At 42.1% G+C, this 12373-nt stretch overlaps 1 protein-coding gene across 3 annotated transcripts in view; it reads right to left on the reverse strand.

Annotated features, from left to right (window-relative positions):
• Positions 1 to 12373, reverse strand: part of LOC147158617 (MAM domain-containing glycosylphosphatidylinositol anchor protein 2) — a 223234-nt gene that overhangs the window by 102374 nt on the left and 108487 nt on the right. For all 3 annotated transcript variants that reach the window (XM_086060428.1, XM_086060426.1, XM_086060427.1), the window contains one exon: positions 5746 to 5885. In XM_086060428.1, coding sequence (XP_085916554.1) covers positions 5746 to 5885 — 140 coding nt within the window. The remainder of the gene's footprint in view (positions 1 to 5745; positions 5886 to 12373) is intronic.

Below are 12373 nucleotides of genomic sequence, written 5' to 3' on the forward strand. Positions count from 1 at the left end.
TCCTGCGAGGAGAAGTAAATCCAACAAAATAATAAAGCTATCCCTACTTAATTCCGACATTGCAATAGGAGGATCAACATTTGCTTAGCCCGTCCAGATTAGTCTGAGCAGTGGACGAGGCCGCGCATGCTGCGATGCCGCGGCGAGGGCTAATTGAAATGCGCCCGGTGTCTGCTCTTATGCCAGCATGGCATGCTGCAGCACGCGTCCGTGCCGGTGAATTGCCCATAATTCCCGCTGCAACACTTCCCCTCGCCCATACGCGCGACGCTTTCCTAATTGCTCGCGGTGTTTCCTTTTAGGCACCCACGGTGGTCCGTGCCACTCAGCCGTGCGGCCGACTGTGGCCGAGCATCGCAATCAACCGATCAGACCCGGCGGAGGGGGGGGGGGGGGTGCAAATTACAGAGCGTGAGCGCAGGGACGACAGGTCTGTATTAACGGAATAGCGGCTGACCCTTTGCGACACGGCCCAATGGAGACGTTGATATCACGACTTGCCCTACTTGTCGGGAGGAAATGAAACACATGATGACTGAAGTGTGGAAAATACATAGAGTTGCAATCTGTTGAGCTGGTGGTGTAGTTGCAAGGTGGGTGAGGGAGGGAGGCGCAACATTTCGAACGGAAATGGATGAAGTAGAATGGTGAAAACGTTGACAGAATGGAGATTGTAGAGTGCTGAAAATAAACTAATTGGGATATAACAAAAAAAAAAGGGTTTGAAGCAGAAAAATCCAAGATGATCAAATTGAACTGAATCATTCCACTTTGAAATATATCAAGATACAGGGAGTCCTCGAGTTAAGTCGTACGTGACCTACGTCGTTTCCACTTTCGTAGCACTTTCTTTTTCGTTAATTACCCACAGTAATCACGCCATTTCAAAGTTATTCAAAATTGTGTTACATCCAGCAACGGACGTCATCGAGCAGGTCGGCTCACCATCAGGCATGTCATACTTCCGTGTTTAAGCTTGAATTAGCTCCACTCTGCCGTCCGTCAGCAATGAATGTCCGCGCGGAAATACAAAATATTGGTTCCGGCCCTTCCGGGTTGCGCAAATATGTTTTTTAAAATGAATGTACAAAGTATTTTGATGTAAATATCAATAACGGTGAAATCCGACTTTCGGGTTACATCGCCAGCACAGGAACGTAACTCGAGGACTCCCTGTACATATTGGAGCGAAATATCAAGAAAATGGCTCATTTACAGTACAGTACTGACAAGTTCATTCAAAGGTATGTAAAATGACTGAAAAAAAAGTCATTGTATTATACTATATAAAATCAAATCATAACCCCGGCATACCGAATCAAATTGTTCCAAATCAACCCTTCCTTGAATTGTTTAGCACCCCACGTAGTGAAAACTGCACCAAATCGTATTTTGTGAAGAGATGCTCACCACAAATTAGGGATGAAAACGACTTGACAGAGTGCCAAAAAAGTAGAGCAATGTGATGAAGAAAATCTACGCATGAACCACAGCAGGTAGCGCGCTGAATAGAAATATTTACAGACAAAACAGAGCCATGAAAAGAAACTGGGGATGAAAATGACCAAGTGGAGAGCTAAAAGAAAAAAATCTATGAACAAGGATCTGAAAAGAAGCATCAGATTGCGTCGAGAATATAAGAATGTATTTACAGACAAAACAGAAATAAAGCGGAAACATGAAAGGAATCATCTATGGACAAAACAGACCACTTTTGAAGAGCAATACCGAGGAAATGTAGCTGAGGGTGAATGCTATGTTTGTGGTTATCTCCCATGTTTGAATGTCGGTGCTTTTAATTGCACGTTGAACTGCGGGGGTGAAGGTTGAGGGGAGAGTGCGGATCCTTTGAGGATGCTTACAAGGCAAACTGTGAAAATAAGAATGATTGAATGGTGTTCAAATAAAGGAGCATCTGTTGACACCGGCGCAGAAGGCCGAGCGTCTTGGGAACGACGGGAAACAGATCACATAAGCCGACAAGTCTGTCTCAAAGTGAAAATTTTTTCAAAGGCCAGAAGGTCGGCCTATTTGTACTTGCTGACCCGTGGCGCCGTGAGTTGAATCTGGCTGGAGAATAATTGAAACAGAAGAGGGAGGGGAGGGGGAAAAAAAAAAGGTGTTTGCACTGTGTGGTGGCAGGCTGTACGAGGCTGGTAGTCAAACAGAACCGTGTGGACATAATGGATGGAGGCCAGGCCAAAGGAGACGAGGGCAGATGGCTTCATCATTGCAGGACTCTTTCAACGATAGCGGCGGCCAAAGAGCAGAAGTCGTTCCGAGTATGAACGGTCCAAATCGTAGATGCCTGATGATGAAGATGTTTACCCTTTGGCCGACTGGGTAGACTGAATGCGCGAGAAGCAACGCACGTTTGCTTCGCCTTTTTCATAGGGTCAAACTCATAGAATAGATGGGGTGGAGTGCTGAAAAGAAGCTTCTATGGATGAAAACATTGAGCATGTAAAAAGAAACATCTATGGTCAAACAAAACCATGTCACTAAAAAGAAATGTCAAAGGGTGGCAAGACCACTGGGAAAAAAAACCCCATCTATAGATCAAACAGACCATGTGGAGTCTAAAAAGAAACAAAATTGGATGAAATGCAGCAGGCAGAGCACCGAAAAGTAACACAGACCAAGTAGACCACTAAAAACCATCTTAATGGATAAAAAAAAAAAAAGAGCTAAACTGGTAGAGCGCTGGAAAGAACATCTACGGATGAACATTTTGGTGGAGCACCAAAAAGAAGCATCAATTGACCAAAAGATGGGGTAGAATAACTGAAAAGAAACGTGAAGAAACCGGCTGTGTAATGCTCAGAAAATGTGAGGCTGAGTAGAGCGCTAAAGAGGAACCTCTGCAGACAAAACTGAAAAGTCGCGTCGATATCAGGTAGAGTGCTGAATACAACGGTCTGCGGATAAGAACGGCAGGAAATGATGAGGTGGACGTTTCTCTTCGGCGCTCTCCCTGATCTATCTCACCATCGAAGCTTTTTTGCTGCTATTCTGATCCATGGACAGTTTTCCACAGCATTCTTCCTGGTCTTTCTTTTCGACACTTTATCGGGTCTGTTTCATCTATTGATGTTTCTTTCAAGGGAATTTTTTTTCGATTAATCAATCTGATTCTTTTATTAGATTTTGCTTTTTCATGAAAGGCTCCAGAAACGTGAGAATACAGTATTTATTGTTGAGAGGATTAAATTCCAAAAGATTTGAACAAAACCGATTAACCGTCGACCAAAATAGTTGCCACTTCATTCGATAATCGATTACCTGTCGATTAAACGTCGCATCCCTACATCTAAGGATGTAACAGAAAGAGTAGAGCTATCTATGGGTGAGCGTGACTTTTCGAGAGACAGTTAAGAGCACTGGAAACAACAGAGCCCAAAACGATGGTGTGGTGCAGCTGTTCAGAATTTCACAAGCGTCTTGGTTCCAACCTTTGGAAACGACACAAATGAGCTCCCGTCAAGCAGACTCTCCACTCAATTAAGGTCCTCACAACTTTGGTGGAGGATGGACGGATGTTTGATTCCAGAGAACAAATGAGCTGTTATGTTTAACACACAACTCCGCTTGTTCCAGACACTTTGGATTTTGTCGTCTCAAAACAAGCCTCGGGGGAGGGCTACTGACGCACCACAAAACTGTCCCCGATTTGTGACGAATATCCGGTATGAGTCCAGTTGGCGTCGGGGTCATTGAAAGATGCGGCCAAGACTAATCATGAGCTTCAAAACCTGTCCACATAGTCAACTGAAAGTGTCCAAAAATACAACAGGCACGCATGTAGTCACTCCAAGGCATTAAGATAATTTGTTTTGCTTTTCTTTGCTCCATTTCCAAAACCACAAATTTAAACCCAAATAAATGCAGGGTCTGGAATCCCTCAAAAAAATCATTAGGCGCACTTCACTCGTGTGAAAATGCTGTGTGGCCACCAAGCTGCATAGTTTTGTAAAAGTCTTCAATGACCTACCTTTGTCTTCAAGGAAAGAAAATTGTTTCCAAAACGATCCCAAATAATTGTATGTTCTGTATAAATGTACGCGGTACCAAGTGGTCCCCCCAAAACAAATCCAGATAAATGCAGGGTCTCGATAAAGCTATGCAGTCACAATATGTGAATGTTATTACCCACCACGACCTCCAACGTGAAGACCAGCAATTACAAAGCAGCCTCACCTTTTTCAAACAGAATCCTAGCAATCAATATTCTCTTTGCTCGGGAAGCGGAATGGATGCCGACTATCGATCAAATGGGTGGGGGGGGACTAGGCGGTTATGTAAATGAATGCAAATGAGCTTGCTGCCGTGTAGATTTACAGCACGCTTCCTGCGTGATTTGAGGGTACGCTGGCGAGCAAATTGGAAGCAACGTTTGACGAGTGTTTAAAAGGTTAGCGTGTGTACATCCTGCCAGCATTTGTAAATGTGATGACGGCTGACATTTGTCCCTTAATGGACTAAGTTAGCTGGCATTTAAGTACAAGCGACCCGATTGGCTGTCACCCCCCTCAACCCCCTCCCTAAAAAAAGAAAAAGGAAAACAAAAGCCACAGTACTACTCCAACTCATTCAAACCCCCCAAACATTTGTAAATACTAGGGGTGGGAATCTTCGAATGTCTCACGATTTCGATTCCGATTTTTTTGGGCCCGCGATTCAATTCAGAATCGATTTTCGAATAGGAGCGATTTTTGATTAATAATGATTTGATTGACAATGATTTTTGATTCAATCTATAGATGTGCAAGGAATTGTAATGATCTACTCCAGTCTGACTCGCTAATGCTAATTAGCACGCTACTCCCGGCACTTTTATCACTCAAAAGAACGGCTCCACACTTCAGAAAAACAACTTTTATTGGAGTGACTGGATCGTGACTTTTTCCTTCTACTCTCTAATGTGGCTACAACTTAACACTGTATTAGACCACGTGGAACCACACTGCCCCTAAGTGGCCAAATCGGGTACAACATGAACAGCGCTCCAAATAAAGGCGCACACAGACAAGGCAAGACAGTATAAAATAATTTAAATAAAATCAATTTTGGGACATTTAAAATCTATTCTGAATCATACTAAATAAGAATCGCGATTCTTATGAGAATAGATTTTTTGCGACACGCCTAGGAAATACGTTTTTTTAATACTTTGTCAGAAGGCTTTGATGGAATTTCTGACATGAATAGGTGGCTTAAAGCAATGGCAGTTATTACAAAAAAACGGCCAGCAGGTGGCAGCAGAGTATAAAGTATCAACCAGGGCCATGTTGCAACAAGCTCTTTATGACGGTGTTTTCACCAGGAATGTGAATGTGAATTGATCAAACTTAGCAAATATGTTTTTTCTTCCTGATGAAAGAAGAGGATCCACAAATCTTTCTGTTGGTATAAAGCAATAGAACACAATATTCTGTGGGCCTTGCACAATCAGTCAAAATCACACGCGTGTGTCACACGTGCAACATTTGAGTATACATGGCTAGAAAGGAGCGATATAAACTTCAATCTGTTGTTCCATTTTCATTGCTGCAGTATTATATTTTGCAGCCTCAACTTTGCTGACTCTCCCCTCGGATATAATGCGTCCATTTGTCCGGCTTACACCGTAACGTTATTGGATATAAGCCAAAATGAACACATGCTCATGTTAGCCCAGCTCATTTCATTTGATTTCATTTGTCATTTCGTCTTCGCGTAGGATGCTGCAGTGACCGGAGCTCTCACCTGCGGCCGAGGATGTCCCGTCACTAGGCAGCTGAGCTCCAGGGTCTCGCCCTCCCGGATGGTGTACACGCGTTCCGTGTGCCGCTCCTCTTCCACGTTGCAGGCGTGTCCTGAGTGCATGATGCGGACCGAAGGGGGCGCTGTGGAGACAAGGAGCAGTAAAAGGTTATTATTAGATTGTAACCTGAAAGTTGGCAAGTTGCATATTGGCTGGTCCTGGGGTTAAATATTCAATCAGCTGACCCTCTATAACTCATTCACTGCCATAAATTCATAAAATAAAAAATAAATAAAGATTATTAAAAATTAGGGGTGACAGGCGATTAAAATGTTTAATTGTAATTAATCGCATGACTTCACTAGTTAACTCACGATTAATCACAAATTGTATATCTGTTCTAAATGTACAACAAAAAATATAGGTTTTCATACTCTTGTTAACAAAAAGTGGAAAAAAATAATTTAACTAATAGAAATAGTTTAAATGCATTTTTGACATTTAATTGGCAATGGCAATAAATGAAAAAAAAAAGAAAACATTACAAATTTGGGGCGTCAAGCGATTAAAATTTGTAATAACAATTAATCGCATTACTTCACTAGTTAACTCACAATTAATCACACATGTTATATCTGTTCTAAATGTACAACAAAAATATAGGTTTTCATACTCTTGTTAACAAAAGTGGGAAAAACTAATAAAAATCTATAGCCGTCAATGGCAGTGAATGAGTTAATAACATACATTTAATACCAGGGAAGCTTTTTTTTCAAATGGAAAATATCAGCACACCTTCCCATCCAGAAATGCAAATTCACAATTAATAAATGTTTAATTAAACATTGACTGTCACATTTTACAGCGGGAAACGATTCACCCCTCAGGGCTTGTTGACATATAAACACAATAGGAATACACTTAATAAGAGCACTTATTCAAGATAAGTGAGGCCTTTATTTGTCGCATCACTTATCATTTTCAGATCAATGTTGAATAGTTGATCAACTGCTGCTTTCGATTTGCTCTCCTTTTGTTTGAACGACACTGTAAATGCCAGCTTTACAGATGCTGCTCAATGACGCGACTATTTAAGCAGCTGCTCACGTGCAACGCCAAGGCAAAGCTCAAATTCAAGTGGACAATGCACTGAGTGATTAATTGAGGCACGGCGCCTATTTGAGCGGAGACCCGTCTTTGACTCCACACTCAGTGGGCTCCTCACACTCAACAACATAAGCACGCCGTGCCCTTGTCCTCCACCCTGGATGGCTTTTGATACGCTGGTGCAAGGGTCCCAAGGGGAGGGGGGGGGGGGGGGCGGTGTCGCGGGCACGATAAGGGCTCGCGGTGAGACTGCTTCATGCAAGGCTGCCACTTAAAACAAAAGGAGGCTTGGTAACAAGACCCCAGGGCTGCAGTCCAACAAAGTACTAATGCCATTTAGTCCGATGAGCCCGCGCCTGTGCTGCACGCTATATGGGTCCGGGAGGAGAAGTCAGGGAAACACCCATAATTAATGATCCCAAACTGCGCACACAAACACACACACACATACATCATATTCTTTCCGCACAAACAAGCTTACAGCGACAAACACGCCTCGCTTAAGCTCACATAATGGCCACAATAATGCGCTTGCAGTCGCAGATATGCTCTTCTCGCAATCCCCCCCCCCCCCTCCGCGCTCCTAGCAGTGAAACAAATCGCTGTCATTAATACGTCGTTTCCAAACGTGTCATTAAAACCGCTTTGTTTCGTTACTCATTGCATTTGCCATATTGAGATGTGCCGTTTACAAGGACATCTCAGCAAATCATCAGGGTTTTCTCTCAATGCGTCTCACGTAGGCACTTTATTATCTTATTCTTATTTTCTGTTTCAAATCAAGGTGAATAGAGACAGGTTTGACGAAAAGGTAAAAAAAAAAAAAAGGAGCATAAAATATTTTTTCACAAGTTTTCATACACAACACAAAAGTGGAATAAAGTGTTAAATAATATAAATATGGCTGCATCTTTTAGTCTTTGATAAAGTAATTTCAGAATAATTAATACAATTGAGTTAATATTAAAAAAAAAAAGTAATGTACAGTAAAAAAACAATGTGATATTGATTTGTTTTTAGGTCAAATAATCTGCCACTAGATGGCATAATTCCGTTTGTAAGGCATTGGTGACAGCTTAGTGCATTTTTCTTTTCATAATAAGAAATATGCAAATAAATATAAATATCTAACCTTTACCATGAAATAACTTGTGAAGTTCTGCATATTTATTAAATTGTAAAATACAACTTGACCCAGTCTCCATAAATACATTATTATTACATTTATTGCTGCTAAATTTTGACATGGACATGTCTGCTGAGTTGTGACTGGAATTCCCCCAGTACAGGCTTTACAAGTAAGGGGCGGTCATAAAATCCTCTTAATCAATATGCAAAATCCACACAGAGTCTGGATTCAAACTCCCAACCTCAGAACTGTAAAGGCAAACGTGCTACAGCAAAAATAACAAGATGTAATATAGTTGCTTGTTATTTTGCCATTGAAGTGGCTCCCATTTAATAGCATTGTTACAAATGGCAACTAAAATGCGGGTTAGACTCAGTGTATGTGAACTCATTTACATAATCGTGTCTATTTTGGGTTGTGGCGTCACTCCCACTCACTTCCTTTAACACCAAAAGTCTTTAGCAGCACACACAAACACAAAGTGCACACAACAGAAAAACAAGCAGAAGCAGGAGTTTTCACGTGAGGTCATTTGCATAAATTAGGATAAAGAGGCTACACTGGCTTCTAGCCATTTTCACTGAAGCAACCCCCTTCGCTCCTGGCTGTTTTTACTGGATTTTGACTGATTTTGCAAGGCCCACAGAATATTTTGTTCTATTGCTATTAAAACATGGAACCTACCAAAAGAAAGATTAGAGTCTCTTCTTTCATCAGGAAAAATGTCTATTTGTTTCCTATTGCAGCAATTAGCATTAGAATATAGCTAAGTTTCATCATTATTCGCAATTCTGTTTAAAACAGTGGGGGGAAGCGCTTTTTGCAACAAGGGCCTGGTTGATCTCTTATACTCTGCTGCCACCCGCTGGCCTTTTTTGTAATAACTACCATTGCTTCAAGCATTCTCTTCAGTTTAGAGGCTGCATCAAAGCCTTCTGTGTGCTCCAAAAAAATTTTTTTTTTTTTTAAACGTATAAATACATCTTTGGGACACTTAAAACATTTAAAATATTACGTATTTATACGTTTTTGAGAGCAAATGAGTTAATGTGATTTTTGCTCCTGAACCTCAGCATGCAGCATCGACACATTACGCCCAACACATTTTATTTTGATCTTACATCTGAAACCCAAATGAACCAATCTCGATGACATACTTTCCAAAATGAGAGAGGGCCATAACAGAAGGACAAAAGAACCAAATGTGGCTTTGGAGCCGCAGGTTGCAGACCCGTGGCCCTCCCCACAACCCTTTCCCATAGCCCTAACTATGGTCACTACATTTTTTATAGAAGCAGCTGAGGAAGCTGAGCATATGAGGAAGTGGTAATTTAGTGCGAGGTGCTCCTGGTGTCTGACTTGAGTGCGACGGCATGAAATGAATAGTTTTGTCTCCCAGTTGTCACCACGCGAGCACGTCTTCCTAACGGAGAGTGGCCTCACACGCATGCGTTCAAACGTCTTGCCGGCAGCACGTGCATATTATTACATCAGGCCTTGTCAGGCGCTATTGATCACGCACTGCAATGCACTCGCCTGCACTCCTCTGCCGCGGCGCTGTTATTGTAAATGAGACACGGTATGGATCCACGCCGGGCGCTATCAGCGCGGATCATCCATCACGGCGAGGGAACACAGACATTCATAAGGTGCGTGGGGCGGCGGGCGCGCAACGCCGCTTCAGCACAAAAACCAGACAACGGCTTCAAATGGGGGATCGAACTTTGTTTTAAGGGTTGTTACTCAAACGAGGGCGTTTTTTGGACCGTCCATTCGGCAGGGCAGTGCTATTTTTAGCATAACCATAATACGCTTTGTTGCTGCCAAGCTGCCGAAATTTTGCTGCTGCGACGGCCACTGTGGAGGCGTGAGTGGGTTGGATTTTAGAGGACAACTTCATTACGGCGCCAGGCAGATGGGAGTGGAAATTTACCGGAACCGGCGGCCACACGTCAGCAGATAACAACCTATTTGTCTTTAGATTTGGTGACACAGCATGTGGCCCAAGACAAGGACTGGAGTAAAATCAAGAGAAAACAACAGTTGTTTTGTCATTTTGATCCTACAGGAAGAGACGACACTCTGTGACCACAAACTAAACACCGGGAAATGAGCCACATATAGCTTCACTCGAGACATTTTACAGAGCAAATGCACAAAACGCAGCAAACAAGATGTTCGGACTAAAACAAAAGCTGCTGTCACATAAACGTAAGCCGCCTTGTGGTGACAAACATACGAAGGTTTACGGCTATTCTGAATTTAAACGCACCACGTACTGCCTCACCAAAGACAGGGCTGATCTCACTTCTCTAAATCCACCTTCCAAGGTCCTCGCACCTTTGTTTTCATACTAGCTCCTCCCACCAGAAATACTACAGGAGGAGCAAGGCGAGAGGAGGGGACGATTGTTGGCAGAAATGATTCCTTGACATCATTTCAGGAGACAAATGGCTGAATCGTTAGTATGACCACAAATGACCATTTTATGCGTCGTTTCGAGTGAGATTACATTCAAAGTCTAATAATAATAATAATCAATGGGGGCACTCTTCAAAACTTTACAGATGCAAAGATGATCGTAATTATGGATGCAGTGTCCATCATTATTTTTTAGAACAGATCAGTGGGCTACCTCATGTTGTCCTTGTTGCTAACTAGTACCTGCTGGCGCCATTTAAAAAAAAAAAAGCACAATAACCAACAGAGCAACCCTTAACTCATTCACTGCCATTGATGGCTAAAAACGTCAAAAATACATTTCAACTATTTCTATTAGTTTAAAAAATGTTTCCTCTTTTGTTAACAAGAGTATGAAAAGCTAGATTTTTTTTTATTGTACATTTAGAACAGATATAAAATTTGTGATTAATCGTGAGTTAACTAGTAGTCATGTGATTAATTACGATTAAAATTTTAATCACCTGACGCCCACATTTTTAATAATCTTTTCTTCTTTTTTTTTTTTTATTCATTCGCGACCATTGACGGAACGTCGAAAATTAATTTAACTAATTTCTATTAGTTTAATTTTTTTCCACTTTTGTTAACAAGAGTATGAAAACCTAGATTTTTTTCCATTGTACATTTAGAACAGATATAAAATTTGCGATTAATCATGAGTTAACTAGTGAAATCATAAGATTAATTACAATAAAAAAATATAATTGCCTGTCGCCTCAATTATTTTTTTTTTTTTGAGTTAACGGTGACAGCTAGTATTAGCGGTTAGTGAAACCTTGACTTAAAATCATGGTAAACCATCAAACCCGTAATCAGCCAATACCTAATACAGATAACAGGACAGACTTCTGACTAACACAGGAGCTGCTTTCACACAAAAATCAGTAAACTTGTGCCCACAAATATATATATATATATATATATTTTTTTTTTTGCAGTTATTCAGAACAAGCTGTACAAGAGGCAAAAGGTCACAACGTGCTTTGCAAGGACATACTGTGCAGAGAACATGGAGTATAAAAATCACTTTGTGACAAACACTGGAAAGAGTCGTTGGTAAAGACGCATTGTTTATAGTTGCTCGGAGCAGCGGGAACAAAATCAACCTTGGCCAACGAGACGCACCCCACAACAGAGTCTACATACATAAACACCTGGCCGGATTTCCATTCAAATGGCCACCCCATTGGGTGTTGTGCTTTCGCCATTACCACCTCACATGCCCAGTTCTCTCCCATCCACGCTGCCACACCAGCGTGCTCCACACTCCCCTACGCTACACTAATCAGACATCTGCGGGGGACGGATAAAGTCCAACCGTGGATGGCGTCCAAAGCGGCGGTTGTCAGTTGATAGGCCCTTGCTCGTGGCGGCTCACTGAAGGGAGAATATCTGGCAAGCTCGTGAAGATTCGGGGCACTGCCCGCCAACAAAATGTCGTTCGATTGGACGTCAGTGAGTCCCCAGTGAGCTGATTGTCCTATCAATGCCCACAGCAGTGCATGGCTGACGGGGATGCCTTGGCTTGGAGATATGCGACTGTGTGTGTGCGTGTGTGTGTGTGCGTGTATATGTGTGTGTGTCTGATGCAGCTCACTCCTTGAACACTTCATTATTCCTCACTGAACATGAAGCGCAATTGTCTGGGGAAATGAAAAATATATATTTTGACTTTTTTTTCCTTCTTAACTGAAGGGAAATGACGTGTACATTACTACTGTAATGTATTGCCGTCTGGGGGCCTCACTATTCCTGAAAATGTGTCTCATTTTGGTGTGCGGATGCATCCTCGTGAATATGTATGTATTTTTGGGGGTCCCCAGCAGAACAGCCCGAAATTCACTCAGTAGCACCCCCTTCAGAAGTAAAAAAAAAAAAAAACCACATGGCACCAGTTTTGCCAACCGACAAGGGGACTTGCACGCTGCAAG

The sequence above is a fragment of the Leptonotus elevatus genome, chromosome 18 (genome assembly GCF_054856555.1).
Source record: "Leptonotus elevatus isolate MCC_2025b chromosome 18, RoL_Lele_1.0, whole genome shotgun sequence".
Taxonomy (NCBI): Eukaryota; Metazoa; Chordata; class Actinopteri; order Syngnathiformes; family Syngnathidae; genus Leptonotus; species Leptonotus elevatus.